The sequence below is a fragment of the Neopsephotus bourkii genome, unplaced genomic scaffold, assembly GCF_033783945.1.
Source record: "Neopsephotus bourkii isolate Nb327-2 ecotype Australia unplaced genomic scaffold, CSIRO-AGI_Nbou_v1 NB_1792, whole genome shotgun sequence".
NCBI classification, from domain to species: domain Eukaryota; kingdom Metazoa; phylum Chordata; class Aves; order Psittaciformes; family Psittacidae; genus Neopsephotus; species Neopsephotus bourkii.
In genome coordinates this window covers 4,464,247-4,483,091 of record NW_026902266.1, presented here as the reverse complement: position 1 = coordinate 4,483,091, position 18,845 = coordinate 4,464,247, and the positions used below count along the sequence as shown (strand labels likewise).

Genomic DNA, 18,845 nt, shown 5'->3' with positions numbered 1-18,845 from the left:
CAGCTCTACCAACAAACCAAAGAGGAATTCTGCACAGACAGAGGGAGCTCTGTGTTGAGACTCCAGGGCAGGGATCCTCACCCCAGTCCTCTTACCAGCCAAGTGACCATGGGCAAACTTGATTCTCGGTTATGTATCTACAATGTGTGATTAATCATACTTCACAGAACACTGAGAACTATCAGCACACAGCTCGTGGTAAAGAGCTCTGTATTTTTGTTACTACTGAATTCCCCAACTGCACCCATAACATAAAGGGAATAAAAACTCCATATCAATCAAATGAGCAGCTAAATTGTAAAGCAGCAGTATGGGACACAGGCATACTTATTCGCTTACATTGCTTACTGAAAAACAAAGATGACAGTAAGAGCCCATACTAATAGTTACTCAACATCACAAAACAAGAACATACCAGTTAGACTTAACTTTTCCTATTATGCTTTCTGAATAACTTGCCATTGCCTCAGTAACACGGCATGAAAAACACTGCACTCCTCAGCCTCTATTTGTGATTAACCACGTGCTCTGGGAATTTCTGTCTACCCCTAATCATAATTAAAAGTTGTTATTCCCATTTTCAATGTGGCTTGCTGGCAATTAAATCTACTTGGAAATAAACAACTTTTCTTCTTCCACAGAAATCACCTACTTCAAAAAAAAAAAAAAAATGAACTAGACCTGTTAGGTTAAAAAGCTCATCTGATCCCTCCTCCTGCCTAGATGCTATTAATGAAGCTTCCTCATCTCCCAGTGACTCTCATGACAGCTTGTGAAATTCAGCATTTCTCAGAAGGTGAGTGGGACCTTCAGAGAAGATTGCAATCTGATAATGAAAGCTCCTGCAGCAGCAAGCCCTGTGTCTGCCCTGAATGCACAGGGATGTGCTAAGCAAAGCTCCGGCTTATGAGCTGCCTGAGGAAGGTATTTCTGAGGACTAACTGGAACACGGTGGCTCTTTCCTTGACTTGGGTGCACACTAAGTAGTGGAGAGAAACTCTTGATTTGCAAACCTTTTCCTTAGGCTCAGATTCCCGGTCCTCTGCTTTCACAGTCTGGTCTAAAATCAGGGTTTCACCTTCATGACTCTTGCTGTCATTTATAGTTGGAAAAGGGCTTCTCGAAGTGAGATTTTTCATTTCTTATTGATTACAGCTGTCAAAGGAGCCTGTAGGTTTTCTCCATCCTGTCAGCCCCAAGGTGTTTAGCATGGCAAAATAGGCTCCCTGTCAGTAGTGAGGCAAGAAGCAGGAAGAACTAAAGAAAAACAAAAACTTGTGGGGAAAGCAAAGCATTGTTTGCTTCCACAATGACTCCACTCCTACCATCAGGCATGTAGGCAAAGAGCCTTTTCATGGCATGAAGGTCATTTTAAATCCCCCCAAATCTACAGTCTGACAGCTTCTGGTCTAGACTCCTTGTCTGTGTGTAAATACTGCACAGACACAGGCAGTTATTTCCCCCCGCCTTTTTGCAAGTGAAAGGAACATGATGGTGTGTCATTTTTCTACCACTCCATCTCCTCATCTCTATAGTAGAAGTGACCATTTTGGCTAAATCTCACCTTCTGGTGACACTGCACTTGAGCTGACAATTCATACCACCTGGTTTCAATGGTGAAATACCATTTAGAAAATTCACGCTTCTTTTTTATAATTTAAAGTACAAGCAGTCCATGTATAACCAAATATATTCACCATCAGCCCAAACAGATGCTCCAGCACTCATTAACCATGTTTCACCAGAAACCCTTATACCACAGGAAAAAATGGGTTGTCCTTAGTCTGTGAAGACAATCTTGAAGATTCAGTATAAAAATTTACTGCAGAGAAATGGATTTTGTTTGGTTTGGGTTTTTTCCCCCCCTGCAGAGTTTATACAGCAGTGCTGTGCACAAGGCTGTAAGGATGAAGGAGTAAACATGCCCCTAAGAGCTGTAGCCTGTAAATTATACAGTAATGCTGTGTGATTATTTACAGTTACAAAGCAAAGAAAGAAGCCTTCTACTCTTCTCTGATCTTTGCCTATTGGAAGCTCTGCTTGAATTAAATATAAAATCACACAAAACCAACAAGACTGTCACTAGCAATGCAGAAAATTGGATCAGTCCAGCTGCTGAAAGCATGTGTTTGCTGCAACTCCTTGTCCTAAACCTATAATTCAGTTTGAGAATTAAAAGCAGAAGTTGCTCAAGTTTTGACACAGTAATTCAGAAAAAAAAACAAACCCCTAGCCCAATTACAGACTCTATTAGGTGGTAAGTTATGGCCTCTCTACCAAATTAACTTGCTCCATCTACCTGTAAAACCAACACAGATGGAACAGCCCTTCTGAGGGGCCTGAAAGAACAACAGATATTCTAGTCTTCACAGACAACACAAAGGCAAGAAAATTGACCAAAAGAGTAATTTTCTAGCAAAAATGACCAAGCTCTGAGTGATTCAATTCAATTGACTCAAGGTAATGTTAACTATTTAGTACAGATCTTCCACTTGTAACTGATGTGGAAGTCACAGATACATACAAAAAGCAAAGAAAATACCTTTCCCTGCAAAAAAAACTTTTCCCTGCAAAATACCTTTCCCTCCAGCTAGGAGCTGGAGGAGAAGTGTCACTGAAAATGAAGCAACATAAAAATTCCTGATAGACACCAGCTTTTAAAGCAGTCAAAAATTAGTACCCATCAATATCAGACTTCAATCCTGCTTCATATCACAGGCCTTGGTCAAATCCTTAGTTTGCATAGGCCACAGAAGTCCACAGACCTACACAGACTTAAATATTAACCTGCAGCTCCCAGTTCAAGGCACACCATGCAGTAGTGATTGTGTTTGAGTGTCTCCAATAGCTTGCCCATGATGAGTGTTTGGTATTTGCTATGACACAGGCTTTTGTTTCAGAAATTATTTTTTTTTCCCCAGATTTCTGACAAAATCTGACTTTCAGCTCAGGTTGAGGCTGGGCACTGTGCCCACTGCAACTGTTTAAAAGAGACCAAACTAGGAAGTATTTAAGATAAATAAAAGAAAGGCGAAGACTAACCCTCCATTTAAATGCTTCAACACTTCAGATCCATCTCTGCTTCAAAGTTTTTACAGTGTTTTATACTTGCAGCTTTAATCTTGCAGAAGATTGAGAAAAAGGCTTTACAGGGGACCAGACTCCAATGGGGACCAAACTCCAACATCTCACCTTCTTCCTTTCTCCCTTGTTCAGGGGCTGCACTCTGTGAGGTTATCCTAAATACGTCTCAGTGTCTTAGTCATTTGTTGCTGGGTGTTTAACTATATGCTTGCAGCAACTGTGCCAGATGCTGCGGCACCTCTTTTTTAATCTGTTTATCTGTCCTTTCCTTACCCGCAGCATGTTCTTCAACACCACTACCATTTTTATAACATGATTAGGAGAACTGGGCTGGGTTTTTTCCCCTCTTCAAAATACATAGACTGTGCACAAAAACAAAAAACAAAAAAGCAGGTTCAAGGGGAAAAGAATAAATGGACAGATTTCACACATGACTTCATTAGACAGGATTTATTTTCTTTCTTAAACCATGAAGATTCATAATATACCAGCCTTCTTCATAAATGGAAATAATTGAGCTGGCTCGGAAAGAACAAGGTTGCTCTCAGTACTCATATAAACAGTACCAAAATTACTCAAATTAGATTAGTTTGCCAGTAATCCTAGGGAAAAAAAGAGGATCCTAGGATAATAATTTAATACCACTTCAAGTTTCCTCACCCAAAGGGCTCAATACAATGTCTTTCCAGGCCATAATACTCTAAGGGAAATAAGGAAACAGTCCACACTATCAGTAAGCAACACCTTTGTTAGCAGCCTGACCCATTTTATTAATTATAATAGCTTCTGCAGATTGCATTTTCTACTCTTTAAAAAGCCATTCACTGAGGCCTTAAGTTCAAATGCAATTGCTCATTCAGAACTTTATTTTAGATCAATAAATTCATGTACCTGAGGCAGGAACAGGAGCTTAGTGCACTTGATGTGATCCCAGTTGACAAGGTGGCCTCTCCGCAACCAGTAAACTGTGGACCTGCAAAACAGGAACCTGTGTATCAGAAGTCATATATCCTTTGCATAATATAGGGAAAACAGCTTTCTCTAACCATATCTTTCAGGAAGTACGAAAGAGACCCTCTCATTAACTGGACTAAAATCACTGGATTGAAACATAATACAGAAAAACTCAGTGAGATATAAGAGTTTTCATTAGTGTGACTGTAAAGGGATGGTGCACAAAGTCCATAGGTTGGCTCATGAAGTCATAGGAATGACAACACCTGCTGATGGCAGCAGAAGCAGAGCATAGGGGAAACATCACATTCTCAAGCTGGCGGGATCAAGCTCTTCACTCTTAATGGGACTTAAGCTCCTTTCTCCCACAAGCACTTCCAAACCCACACAGCATGCTTCCACTCAGGCCCATGTTCAAGCACTTAATTAGAACAGGGTAGCATTATCAGCTTCTTTGCATAATTTGAATCACATAAAACACTGGATCAGATAGGAGCACTTCATGGACTCGAGACTCAAAAAAGATGCAGATGTGAATTCCACACATTCAGAATACGTAATGTACAAATCCATTATTGGGGGGGGGATGGAAGTTTGTTGGAAGAACAGAAAATAAACTAATACTGCCAAGTTAATCTAAAGAAAAATAAAAAATCAGCTTCCTAACATTGTGTTTTCATAAAACATTGAGCATTAGAATCTCATTACCTAATATATTGGCCTGCCAGAATGTTATGCTTTTGATCTTTTTCTTTATAACCACAAAGACTAGTTTTCTATTTATATTTGTAAATGAAAATAGATCTCCCCAACATCTCATGCATACAGAAATTTGAAGGGTTTTAATAAACTAAAAAATTAAATATATTTTAAAAAAAATCAAATAGAACATCAAAAGGTGTCATTAGTGAGACCATACTGCACACAATAATGAGATGACTGCACACAGCAGTCCGTCTATTTCTTCTAATGTTGCTGCACACAACTGGAAAGAGAGAAGATAACCTGTGCCTCAGATGCCCTTACCAGCCATCCCAAGGCCCTCAAGTGTCTTTTGAGATCCCTTGGACTTTTGGTTGCAGTTTCATCTACCCTCATGGAAGAACAGCAATGGGTCATACTCCAAGGACAGTACCAGACTAGGGATTCTCCTAGCAACGTCATTAACCCAGGCCCCAAAGAGAGAGCAGACTGCCCTGTGAGAGGGGCTTGGCATATTGGACCCTCTGGTCCTCTCAGGAGGGAGTCGCCTACAACTATAACCGTTCTATTCTTCTTCATGGAGGTGGTTGCAATACGGGGCAGACGCCTTCCTTACCTTGTCACCACCTCTGGTGTGGATGGACCTTCATCCTTCTCATCCATTGACTGGCCATCCACATCCAGAGCCTCATACCTGTTGTGCAGAGACCCCAGGGGAGGGTGAGGTGAGCAAGAAGGGGTTTCACTTGCCACCCTAGAGTGGACTTGCATCCATTCACTCCTATCCCTTGAGATACTGCCTTCAGTCTGGCAGGGGGAGGATTCAGGAGCCCCTGGATCTTTTCTTTCTGCTGGCTGTCCGGGAGGCCAGAGCCTGGCCCCACCAGTCTATGTCCCTCTCTAACTCCCTGATATTTCTTAATGTTTCTTCTTCCTCTTTCATCTCTGCCACCAGGCTGAGCAGATTGTCCACCTGGTCACATCTGACACACCTGCTGTCCCTACCACCACCTGATACCAGCGGGAAGCCCTGGCACTCCTTCCAGCCTGAGATCCGGGTGGCTGCACATTTTCATGACAGCTCCGTCTGGGTTGCTGTATCCTTCCTGGCGCGAACAGAGGAGATAACTTTGCGCCGGGTAGGTACCATGGCCCGGCTCCTCCTGTGAGGGTGATAACCAAAAGGAGCTGAACCCTGAGCTGCTGAGGTGCCTTCCCCACACAGGCCCGCGGCCGCCTCACGCCCAGACCGGTTTCCCGCGCTCGGCCGTTCGCTCTCCCCAGATGGTGCTTTACCACCCCCTGTCCATCATGCGGCTCTGGGTAAGGCCCGGGGGGAGCCGGGGCTGCTTCTTGGCGCAGGTCCTTCCAGAGAGAGGCGCCTGGACAAGACCTCCAAGGTGTCACAGTAAGACTCAGGTACAAATGTGTGGTGCTTCCAAACTGCACAAGCACTCTTTTCAAAGCCCACAGGGCACCTGGCAGGAGCATATGTTAGATCCTATTATAAAGCAAACCAGCCGGAAATCGACACTCCACCAGCTTGCTACCAGCGGGTTATAGTGAAATGGTGGCTTGTGACACTTCCTTTCCTCCAAGAGCCCAGAGAACCAAGTGCTATGGCTCTGCTTAGCTCTGTCCAGTGTACTCACCCCCATCATCCCAATTCTGAACTGGCTGAAAGGCTTTGAAGGGAAAGCTTTTAAAGCGGATAATGTTACAAGCAGAATAACAAGGTTTTATGCCACTGCAATGATTGCTGTAGTTATTAAGGCAGAATTAGTGAACCTGGAGCAATAGAAACCATCAGGAATGGACAATTAAGAGTTCAGACTAATCTTCAAAAACAAGAAGCTTAAAGACCTTATAGCCTGATTGAAACCACTGAGATCAGAGAGTGGTTTAACTCTTCCAACAGGCCTACAAGGCTTTTGGCACTTATTTTCCCAGTATGCTTTCCTTGCCTTCAGTTCGAACTCAACCAAAATGGTGAATTTCAAACACCTGCTTCAAGTGAATAGGATGGCACCAGAGGATGTGATTTATTCAACCAGGCAGACTCTACAAGAACAAACACTGATGTTTAGCATTCCCATCTTCTACTTTGTGAGTAAAAAAAAATAAATCTGTATGTTCCAATTACTGAATAAATTAAACAGATTAATTAGGTTAGACATGCAGAAGAAATAGGGCCATTCCTTCCCATTTAAGCATACTCAGTTCAGGAGAAGTATGGAGAAGGAAAAAAAACTGTTTCATAAATTAAACAGTTCAAGTACAGCATTAGCAGACTTTTCAAGTAAGATGTAATCCTGTAAGAGAATGGATACTGTGAAACACTGATTGCACTGATGAGTCTTTACCCACTTTTGAAAACTTCTGCTGCTTAGAACAGTATTACTGCATCAGGCATGAACTCAAAGTGTCATGCAAGATACAAAATCTGCTTTCCCCCCCAATGTCTTCAAGGCAAAGTGCACCCACATTACAGGAACAAGTTATTCACAATGGGAAGAATATGTCCAAACTCATTTCCCAGCAGCTCTCAACAGAGGCTTTTATAGAAGTGAGGAATGAACATCAGGACATCTTGAGAGTACTCAGTGGGACAAATGTGTATTTTCATTTTCAACTTAGAACAAGCAGAATTCCATGCTTGTTCCAGTTTCAAAATGCCAAAGAAGCAAAACAACAAGAATTTGAGTAGAATTAAACTTTAAGGAATTGTTTCTATAATGTACCTAACCCAAAATTTCAGCTTTGTTTCTAGTCCAAGAAAGTCTTATGTATCGCTTGACGTAGCTTGACTTACATTCTTAGAGACAGAAGTTGCTTGACTTATATTCTTAAAGATCACCACAACTTCAACTCCTCTGCTGTATATCCTGTTGCATTTTAGCACAGAGATTGAAATACAAAGATACAACTGACCAGGCATGTAGACCAGAATTAAACTCCAGACTCTTGCCTGAAGCAGAGGAGCAGCTCTACTGCCCACCTCACGGAACATGACTACAGGCAACATTAATGAAACGGCTTCTTCCCTTTTCACAGTTTTTAATCTTTTTGGTTTATGAACTTCTTTTTTTTATGTCTGCCAGAAAACTGGACTAGTAAGGAATGTCAGGATACATTCTGTTGAAAAATTTTTAAACCCTCCTGGCTGCACGACAATGTTAAGCACAGAGGTGGTCAGTAAACCTCTCATTTACCTTCAAAGGGTAAAAAAAAAATATCAATATCTCCCTTATCATCAACTACATTTTTTTTAAATCTGGATGCTCTGTTAGCCTATTACTATGGCTGTTCATTGTTAACTGAAGTTAATTCACATTATTGCAGATAACAAGCTCAAAGCCTATGCAGCTTCTGACTTATTGACATCAGTCACACTGTGACTTTCCAAACTCTGCTACAGAACCTCCCTTCAGCAAAAATCAAGCCTGTGAGCTTATGATTATGTATTCTGCCTAACCAGTCCCAGTTAAAACAAAAGAGATGCAAGATGTAAGGTCCAAAACATGATTCTGTTCCTTTGCTTGGTGTTTTTATTAAATTCTGCCTATTCTGGAAGGAAGAAAGGGCCGAAAAGGTTTTGATAAATTCATTGAAAGGTTTTATTTAATATCAGAGAACTCAGAACTTTAATACTATAAATTAACTTCCTAGAAACATGCTTAGCTGGTATCTTACATGAGAGTCTCAACAGCATTCTTAAAAATGCATACCCAGTGCTGACACTGAAACATATCCAATCATCTTAGAATCATAAATAATTTCTTTAAAAGCCTGGTACAAAGGCAGAATTCATTGCTCCTCAGCAGCCACTCCAACTGAAGAAGCAAGCTCAGTTTCCAGGCGGAAGAAAAAATGTCACAAATGTAAACCAGAAAACTGAAGGGCAGTGGCAGCATGGCCAAGGTTAAACAGATCAGATTAAACAAATCATTTCCATTATGCCCTAAAGGCAACTAACAGGACACTGTCTCTCCTGTGAGGGAAGACATCTCTAGCTCAAGACTTCCCTGATCTGGTACCAAGGTTCATCTTCGGCTGAAACTCAGAACTAAGAGCAGGTCTGAACAAACTGACAGGTTCAGCCAGGCAACCGAAATGAGTAGGGAACACTGCAAACCTGGGTTATGAAACATCTGAACACCAGCAATGTATGCCACAGTCATTGCACTTGCAGCTGGAGAGAAGCTCTAACTAGTAGCCTTTTGAAGGTAGCTCCCACCTGAGAGCGTTTTTAAACAAGGATTATGTACCACTACCACCAGTCTCTCCCATGCACAGGTATATCTCACACAATCTCACACAGCCAGATAGTCATTGCCTCCTCATCTCCCCTGATGTGTGAGTCCTTATCAATATAAGACTTGTCAAAAGTCAATTTAAAAAAACCATACTGGCACACTGAAGGGTCTATCTGTCCACCAGGATTCAAAACAGGTACATTTTCCAGTCCTTTGTGAAACATTTCCTTTCAGCACTATTAATCGGATTTTTTTCATTGGGGGGGGGGGGGGGAGGAGATTGACAAAATGCTTCTACCACCAATAAAGAACCAATAATTCTGACATTTACATGGACAAAGAGAATATAAAAAAAGTAATTTTGGTATAAGAACTTGACTGATCATTGGCAACACACCACACCCACAAGTTACTGGAAATCCCATGTGGTGCTGTCTGCTGCCTGAAGAGAGCATCATCTGCAATGCCTACTACCAAAAGACAATTTAAAGCCTGAGGTATCAAAAGTCAATTGAATACAGAATTCCTCAAGGTATGGCATCCTGTAGCTGATTTCCACCTTCTCTATATATTCTTTTCTTTCTCTCTCTGCAGAGATCCTCAGGGATCACATTTCTCTTCTCTGCATCTCCTGGAGCACCAGAGCAGAAAGAGAAAGGAACTGAATTTTCTTTCATTCCCTTGACAGAAATACATCTACTCCTGATGGGCTGCATGGTACCAGAATACTTCAGCCTCCTATTTGATAAGAAAAGGCAGGAATGATGAGCTTCACAGGCGCCAAAATCCAACACAGCCATCTGAATATGTTTTCCCTTGCACGGCATATTGGCTTGGCATAGAAATTATTTGTGTCAATGCTGTATACAGTTCACAAGTAAATAAGATTAAAGCTAAGGCTGAGAAACTCATTAAACAAATAATAAATTCCAGCAGCTCAGAGAGGCAGTACCATGGGAAAATTGGACAGTATTGATTGAGAAGTCACCCAACTCTACTCTCAAACAAATCTTAGCTGAGATATTCCAGAGAATAAAGCCATATTTGATCTTATCGTATCTTGTCATTGGATATAATTTAGTAACAGGTATGCCTAAACTGTCTAGAAGCCAGCACGGTCCTGAGGACAACAAAGCTTTGTATGAGGCTCCTAAAGGTTGCAGGACCAGATACAGAAATGGGACTGCAAGGCAGTGAGGATATTATTCCTGTCCACTGAGACCCATCAGACTTCAGAGAAATGACAGGGGCCTTTTGCAGTACATTTAAGCTTCAACATGTGAAAACATGAAGATTATAAAATGTCAAGACAATTTAATCTTTTGCTTACAAACCGCAAGCCATTTATCTAAAAAACACTTGAGGGATTTTGATCTTAGCTGATACCTAGAAGACATTCAAAATAACAAGACAAGGCAGGTAAATCCTTCACTCCAGCTGAGTTGTCTCAGAGGTTTCCAAACCTCTGAGAGGGGAACAGATAGACAGGTGAGAACAAGGAGAAAATTAGCCTAGGACCACACCTGTCCTTCTCTCCAGCTTCCACTGACAACCAAACTATTGTGATTCAGCCCCAACAGCAGCAATGGCAAGGACAGAATTACAAGGAATTCACTGAGCATCAGTCCCACAATACCCAGCACTGGTGCCAGCAACAGGAGTTTTTAGACAATCTCTCAGGAACAAGGCACTGTGAAATGAAGGAGTTTGGATGCTTTCTGCTTGTGCCTGAGGGACACCCTTTTGTTTGTCCTCATTTGTTTTCAAGGCCAGGTTGGATGAGGCCTTGGGTGATATGGTTTAGTATGAGGTGTCCCTGCCCATGTCAGGGGGATTGGAACTTTATGATCTTAAGGTCCTTTCCAACCCTAACTATTCTATGATTCTATTAGTGATAAAGATTTCATCCTGCCCCAGCCACTCCATTATGCCTGCTTCAGTTGGGCTTTTTTTACTAGGTACAAGCATTTAAAACACAGAAGATTTCAACCTAAGGTTGAATGCACACTTTTCACTGTCATTACAGTACCACACAGGAGATGAATACATTCTTTCCCATGATGATACACAACACTCACAAACGTTGAGCCAAATTAAAGAGAGTTTTATCATTTGCCTGGCATTCATAAAGTTTTTCCAGCTCCAGGCTGAAATTTCAGGTATAATAAAAAAGGAATAGGAAAAAAATCCAACCCCAGCCAAGAACTACCAAAGCCCTCATACGCAAGATATTGATCTCAGGAATAGCAAGATATTAGTTTTGGGAGTAGATGACAGGTTCAAGCTGAGATCTCTGAGTCTGACAAGCAGAATATTGGATGTGGTTATTCCAGTCCTAGAGAATGACCTGGCCAGCCCAGCACTGGCAACATTAGGTGAAAAGGATGCAGCTCTCTTTTTCCGTGTGGGAAGATCTTAGAAAGCTGTTTATTTGTTTGGCTTTTTTAACTGGGTGCTGAAGAGGCTCTGCAACCTCTCTCCCCTCTCCTGAGGGTCTGGGTGCCCATGCTCAAGCTCAGCCCTGGAACAACATAAACACAAGCTGAGACTAGACTGCTATGAAACAGGTATGTGTGAGAAAGCTCTATGGATACCTCCAGCAGGGCCTTCCCCCCTTTTCTATAGACTTGCTTGAGTTCACACAAGCTTGTGCCTGGCCCTCCACCTTGCTGACCCCGACTGCAACACCCTAGCTTCATCTTGGACCTGCCTCATCCCTATGCATCGAATCACTGCACTCTTGGCCAGCCTCTTGGTTACCATCACTGAACTTGCCTGCTCCTCTTATTCAGGTGCAGAGGGACTTTCCAAATCTGCGATGAAGGCAGTGCCCTGCCTGCCTTGCTGTGACCTTTGGCTCCTGGCTCCCCTTCCACTGCAAAGCAATCTACACTCAAGCTTGGAGCTAAGCACATGGCCCTGAACCTGCCCTTGGCCCCAGGCACTTAAAACTCTAAGAGAGAGTAGGTGAGAGTCTTTGGACTACTGGGACACTTTGGGCAATGACACAACCTTGTAAGTACATTCAAGTTTTCCAAGTCTTAAAAGCTTCTTGAGACAATAAATAAATAATCAACCAAACATAATAATTAGAAAAACAAAACAAAACAACCCCTCCCAATAAACATACTCCCTCCCAGCTCTAACTATAATCTGCCATACAACCTTGTGGAAGTATAAAAAGCTTTCAGCACCAGTTTAATACGCAGCCATGCATACTGCAAGGTGATCCCTTTTCAGTTCAGTTGTTTTGTAGCAGTATTTCCTGATGCTTTCTTCTTGGCCACAAAGTAAATCACTAAAATTCTACCCCAAACCCACAGCAGTTAATTCACCAACATACCTTCCTCTATTATCTAAGTTGCATTAATTATGTTCAGCTTAATAGAAGCAATTATTTAATTAGTACTAACTGCTTTTCACCCACATGCTCCTGTAGAAACATTTTGGGTTACACACCAGCCAATTACCTGCTGTCCTGAACAGCACTTCATCACAGTTATTAAAAGTTCAGCACTAAAGTCCCTAGACTGCATGAGGCTTTTGTTTTTAGAAAGCTGTGATGCCAGTGGAGTGAAACTGAGAGGGCTGACACATACAGCTTTTAAGCAGCTGCCCTTATATTAAAAGAGTTTAACTGTTTTAGAAATCAATAAAATAGTTCCTGCCTCCTCCTTTAGCGTGACTACTATTAATATGGGCATAGTGCTGGACAGGATGACATTCCCACTTTAGTGAGAGCTGACGACCCTCACACATGCACATACATTCAGAAGCAGCACTTTCACTAACAAGTACACAACTAGATGGCATACACAAGACAGGAGGGAGAAGGCTAGCCTAGGTGTTTCTCAACCTAAGCATGGAATTGAAGACATTTCAGATACTCACCAAAACCTCCATAGCATTAGCGTGGACCTAAGTAACTCATTCAAGCTTCTGCTGCAGTGCGACTCTGGTCATCGACTCCTACTAGTTTTCTGCCTTCCCTACAGAATCATCTGGCCAGTCGCAAGCAGCTCTTCCTGAAGAAGCAGCTCAGCGGCTCCCATGAGAGCATGTTCTCTCACCTTGAAGCACAAAATCCCCACCGAAGTTCTCCTGTCCAGCCAAAGACAATCAGATGGCCTGGGTCAATCAACACCACTGAGAGAGTGTTGGACTGTTTCCCTAATAAACAGAGAGAGCTCAACTTGAGATGCCGTTATCTGTAATTAGACAGAGAGTGGAGATGCTGCCGTGCCAGCCAGGGAGAAAGCCAGAGTTCCACACATGGAGGTTTGGGAAGCCTCCAGAGTACGATCCCTGAAAGCTGGAGTCAGGGTTGCACTGTTTTCCATGAAAAGGGGCTACAAAAATCCTGAATTTCTGAGGGCAATGAGGAACACAGAGGTACACCAAGGCCTGCACAGGACCAAAGGCTAGAGCAAGGCTGGGAGAGTTCACTGCCTCAGGGCAAGCAGAAATAAGTAGCACCTGGGGAATAAAAGGCCTCCAGTGGGCATGGAAGAAACAGGAGCATTGGTAATCTGTACATAGCCAATCCAGCAGGTCACTGAAATGGGAATGTTAATGTTGGCCTGAGAATCATTTACTGAGCAGTCCTGAGGGTAATGAGGTCTCACCTATACAAACATTGAGGACAGTTTACTGAAGTTAATGAATTTCATTAATGCTTTTAAAAAGAGATTTCTCCTACCTCGTGTAGATAACTATGCCTGAGAGGTTTGTAGGTTGACTACACCATTTAAAAACACCATCTTGAAAAACAGCTACTTCATACTAGGTACAGAGAAAACAGTGAAAAGCTGAGACCTTATCTGCCTGGAATTCAGATTGTCAGGAAGAAGAATGGACACTCTTCTAACTGGTCAAAACTATATACTGCAAATGAGCTATTGGTCATGTAGAAATCCCCATGGAAAGGCCAAGATGTTTGTCAAACTCCTTCACTAAGCTCCAGAGAATTTATAACCAGATCACAAGGAACAACCTTCAGCTATTTAAAAGCAAAGCAAATCCATACATGATGCTGGTGCTCTCGCCACCCTCCTACAAGGATGGATCAAAACATACAATGTACAGAGACGCAACAGGCCTCTTGGATGACTTGAGAAGTCAATGATAAATGAACCCAGGCTTCAGTTTTTAGAGGGCTGCATATCACCTTGAGGATGAAGTGGGAAAGGACTGCCCACATTTAAAAAACAATTCATACTATTTGCTTTGCAAAGCAACTGCTTAGGCCTCACTGGTAACTTCTCTTTAGCACTTAACATTTGCCCTCTGGGAGCACATGGTTATTTTGCATTACATATGTGCTGAGCACAAAGCTATAAAAGTCTCAGCCCCCAGTGCTCTGCAGCCTCATGAGATGACAACACTGGTGGAAGTCCCCAGATTGAGGAAGCATTGGATAATGTGGGACAGGATGAGGATGCTGATGAGGAACATCACAAGTACCAGTCACGAGCCCTCCAGACTTAAGCCAAGTAATCCACAGTAGGAACACCAAAAGTCTGCCTCTCCTCTTCCCCTTATTTAAAATGATTTCTAGAAATCAACTCATCTCCAAGTGCTTGTTTTAAACAGCAACTTACATTCCTAACCAAAAATACAGAAATGTAAAAAGCATAAATGTCATTCTGCACAGAAGGCACTGAAAAATTAAACCCTCTCCTTCATCACTGCGAACCTGAAATATTGCCACTCCAAGTGTGGTTCAGAAGATGCAGACAAGATAAGTTGAATAATATACTTTCCTGGAGTGTAACATTTTAAAAGCCTACCGATATATCTGACCTCCAGTTAATTGACTAACAGATCGTTGAAGATCTGGGAAATGAAGGCCAGAATGAGGAAATTTCTTCTCTCATTCCCCATCACTTTCACCAGCTCATCTTCCAAAAAATCCCAGGGTTGCATTTTACAAGCTACTAAAAAAGGCAAGGCAGACACTTGAAATTTATGAAGAGCCAAGGGAAACTACTGAGTGCCACCTTTCTCATTTCATTCCTCATGCCACTGGCATAAATTGGGTTCACAGTCTGCTCCCTCACTTAACAGCCCTATGTATCTTGCATTCATGTATCTCTCCCTGTCTGCTAGTTTTTAATACCAGTTACCAACATTCAGCTGCCCTTCTCCCTTCAGGGCTCTCTCTACAGCGCCGAGGGAACCCAGGAAAATACATACTCAACAATTTCTGTTTATATTGCCAGGTCCTTAGAATAGGGCACTGCACTCATCCTTCCTCAGAATGCGGTTAAAAAGACTACTATTTAAACTTAGATGCTTACAGTAATAGAAGTGACTAGCTAGAACCACCAAAGGCTCAGAAGCTCAAAATGAAGGGTTAGTCAAGACCAATGTTTTTTTCCTATATAGGAGTTCTGTACACAAGAATCAGGCCTGAAGGGTTGTTTTTTAAGAGATAATGACAGTATAAAGATGCAAAAGTGTTTTTTCCTGGCAGGCTACTGTTCCTCGTTTCTCGGGTTTTCTGTATTTGTTCTACAGCATTAAATCTAGCTGTTGGAGCCTCAAGAGCACAAAGGTACTAATACAATATTCTAACTAAATTCCTGTAAGAAATGCCTCAAAGCCATTTCACTGAATGAAGAAGCAGAAACACTTACCATCAGGTGGCCTTCTCAGCTACAGAAATTTGCACCACAAGCAGCTACATTCCAGTGCTATTTGCAAAAGGTAAGTCTTCCAGGGCTCAAACTAATATTCAGGAGGAATAAAAACTACTGACTGTGGTTCACAGTGAAGGCACACTTTTTGGAGAACAATCTCAAGCCATGGTTGAAGTGCCGATTCCTGTAGGGAACCAGTCAATATTCAGTGGTTGTTGACAGCCAGGAGACACACCTTTTACAGATTTCAATCTTGCTCTCCTTCAAAGGAGGAAAAACTATCAGAACTGAACACTAAGGTGCTAAACCAGAGAAAACTGAAGCTCAAGAGAGGTGACCGTGTGACTTCCTAACATAACCAGCTCTTGGGACTCTCTGCTAGCTGTCATACACATAAAGATGTGGCAGATAAAGTAGCGTATAAGTCTAATAAGATGAGCAGCATGCAAAATTTGTTTCAAGACACTTTCTAACCCAGAGGCTAACCTAGACTGGGGTTATATGACTCGTTTCTATTAAGAAGATGAAAGTAGGGACAGATACAGCATTTCCTGGATAATACTTATTCACAAAATAATACTTAGAAAATTTTCTTTCCTCAAATAAAAAAACTGAACAGAAGAGACGGTTGTTTGGATTCTTTCTCACTTTCAATGATCCTGTCAACCTGCCCTGTATACAAAAGTTTCCTGTCTGTTTTTTCTGGACCCTTGCTATAAGGAATTCCTAGGCTGCCAATGGGCCACCTTGCCAGTACCAGCTTCAAAGATGTTTCTCGTATTATTCCTCCCTCTGACACTCTTTCAAGTACTCATTCCAGCAACAGATCTCAGACTCCAACTGACCTTGCAGGGTGCTGCACAAGGCCAGTTCTGCGGTGCTCAGCATACCACCACGATGCCATACAAACTGCACTTAAACTACTGCAGTAGAGCACATCCAGTCTACTTTTAATAGAAAGGGGGAAAACTGCCAAGTTCCCAAGTTGGTCTCTAATAATAGCAAGATGGAAAATTGAACCTCAGGAAAGATGCAGATTATGATCCTGGCCTTTAATTTACAAACAGTGATAAAATACTGTGTACCTTGAAAGTATGAAGTCACTCAAGTATTTAACAGCACTTGGTGGTCAGTAAGCCCTGTTTTGTTAGAAAATAATAACATCTTAAATGGAGCTTTTAAAAAGTGACCAGGATTTTACAAGGGTAGGTTTCTAGCACTACTTGAAATGAAGACCTTTTAAGTAATTTCATGCTATACACCAGTAAGCTGAAGCATTCAAAACCAAGGTGCAGAACAAACCCTCGAGAGATAAAGTGATCTGCCCAAGGTCCCCTGAAAATTTTTCTGAGAGGCAAAAACAGGAACTAATTTTTGACAAAACTCTGTGCCCTGACCAGAAAGACAGTCTTTCCTCCAACACTATATCTTGGGGTGATGAAGAACATATGCAGGTAAAAATATGTATTAATGTTAAACCTACATTCCTCCCTGAAAAATGCAAGCAGGTATTTCCTGACTTACCCAAGCAAACTATATACTACAGCAAAATCAGATGTGCATAAATCAGAACTGAGTCCGTTTAGTGTTAAGGCTGTGCTCTGTCCCTAAAATAGCAAGCTATCTTGGGTGGAATAAATGCCCCCATTATATTTATAATGAAGCTAATCAATTTTGGGATTGTAAAAATAACCCTGTCCAGAATTTTGATGAATCATATGACATGTCTTCCAAGGACTCTATTGTTACAGATTACTTTTTTACTGGAACTTCAATAATTAATCATGTTTTGGGGTACTTTTATTTCTGTGTGTCTTATCCTTTGATGATCTAATTTACATTTATAATGATCTATTCCCTTGCAGATCAATTGCTCATGTTATTTTCTCTATTAATCAGACATCAACATTTGCATTACAGATGAATGACTTATTTTCATACTACTAAATCTGGCAGCATGGTACTAAACGATAAATACTTTCCTCAGTTCTATGGGTGATTTAGTGTTGAGGTCCTTTTAAACAAAGGCATTATTAGGATCTTACCACTCTTTTGAAGTAGGCTGGTGGTTCTGTGGATATACATATATATATATTCACATATATATATATATACACATATATTCATTATCTCTAAGAATTTACTATTTTTCTGCAAACTGTAAATGCACAAATATTTAGTTCACCCATTGCTGTCAAACAAGCCCTGAGCAGAGAGCAGGGAGTTCTGAATCTGAGGCCATCACAGACTCCTTTCCCAGATTTTTTTTTTCCCTGAAAAGCTGTTTTTGTCAAAATTGCTTACTTACATTTAGGAAAAATATATTATCAGTGATAGTATAAAACAGCACAAATCGTTGACCTGACCTAGGCAACCTGATCATGCCTGGAGCAGATGAGGGAGTACTCATACACACAGACCTGTAAGGCAGTAAATTCTGGCAGATGGCTGTGGAGAGTCACCTCCTTCTTGTCATGGCTATGTCCAAAGGAACACCTTTGGGCCCTGGGCCCTGTAGGAATCACAGACCATATCCCTGTTACCTGATGGGTGGCATTACATCTAGCCCAGATGGGTTGATTGCTCACTATCCTTTCCCAGATGCACTTAGGCATGCAGGCCAACAGAGAGGAGGAAGAGCCTGCTTACCCCACTCTCCGCATTTTGATGCTTCACCTTCACCTACTTGTAGGGAACAGGAAGCAATAGACAACACTCTCCATAGGCTGCTACTCTGACATGGAGGCTTGGGCATGGTACTAGTATATCTGTTCTTTGCACAGGAGCAATGGAGCCCTTCACATATCCTCAATACTCTCTCACATACAGAAGCACAGTCAAGGTCATACTAGATCAAATTATTAAGAGACATGCTCCTTCTGCCTAGAAGCACCCCCAGCCCCTCTGGGTCAGCAGCTTTAACAACAGACTCGGTATCCTCCGAGTAATGACTTGGTAAGCCCTGCCAGTTTCCACTTACACTATGACAAAAAACAAAACGGACATGTAAAATACCCTAGCATCGGAAACATTAAAAATGGTGCATCACAAGTAAATGCAGTGGAAGCCATACTTTTTATAGCATGAGGAAAAATTCTCAGCAAATCTGTCAAATGCATCTGCAACTCCCCAGCTGTGGGCTCTCTCTTCTTCTCAGTGTCCTTTAACCAGCACTATAACTGCTGCCTTGAAATCTATCAAGGAGGAA

The 18,845-nt window shown here is 41.8% G+C and overlaps 1 protein-coding gene across 3 annotated transcripts in view; it reads right to left on the bottom strand.

Moving 5' to 3' along the window:
* TSPAN4 (tetraspanin 4) overlaps positions 1–18,845 on the bottom strand; it is a 461,954-nt gene that overhangs the window by 294,874 nt on the left and 148,235 nt on the right. For all 3 annotated transcript variants that reach the window (XM_061380322.1, XM_061380323.1, XM_061380321.1), the window contains one exon: positions 3,976–4,057. Coding sequence is in view for 1 of the 3 variants with exons in the window: in XM_061380321.1 (XP_061236305.1) it covers positions 3,976–4,057 (82 nt within the window). In the remaining 2 variants the exon portion in view is untranslated. The remainder of the gene's footprint in view (positions 1–3,975; positions 4,058–18,845) is intronic.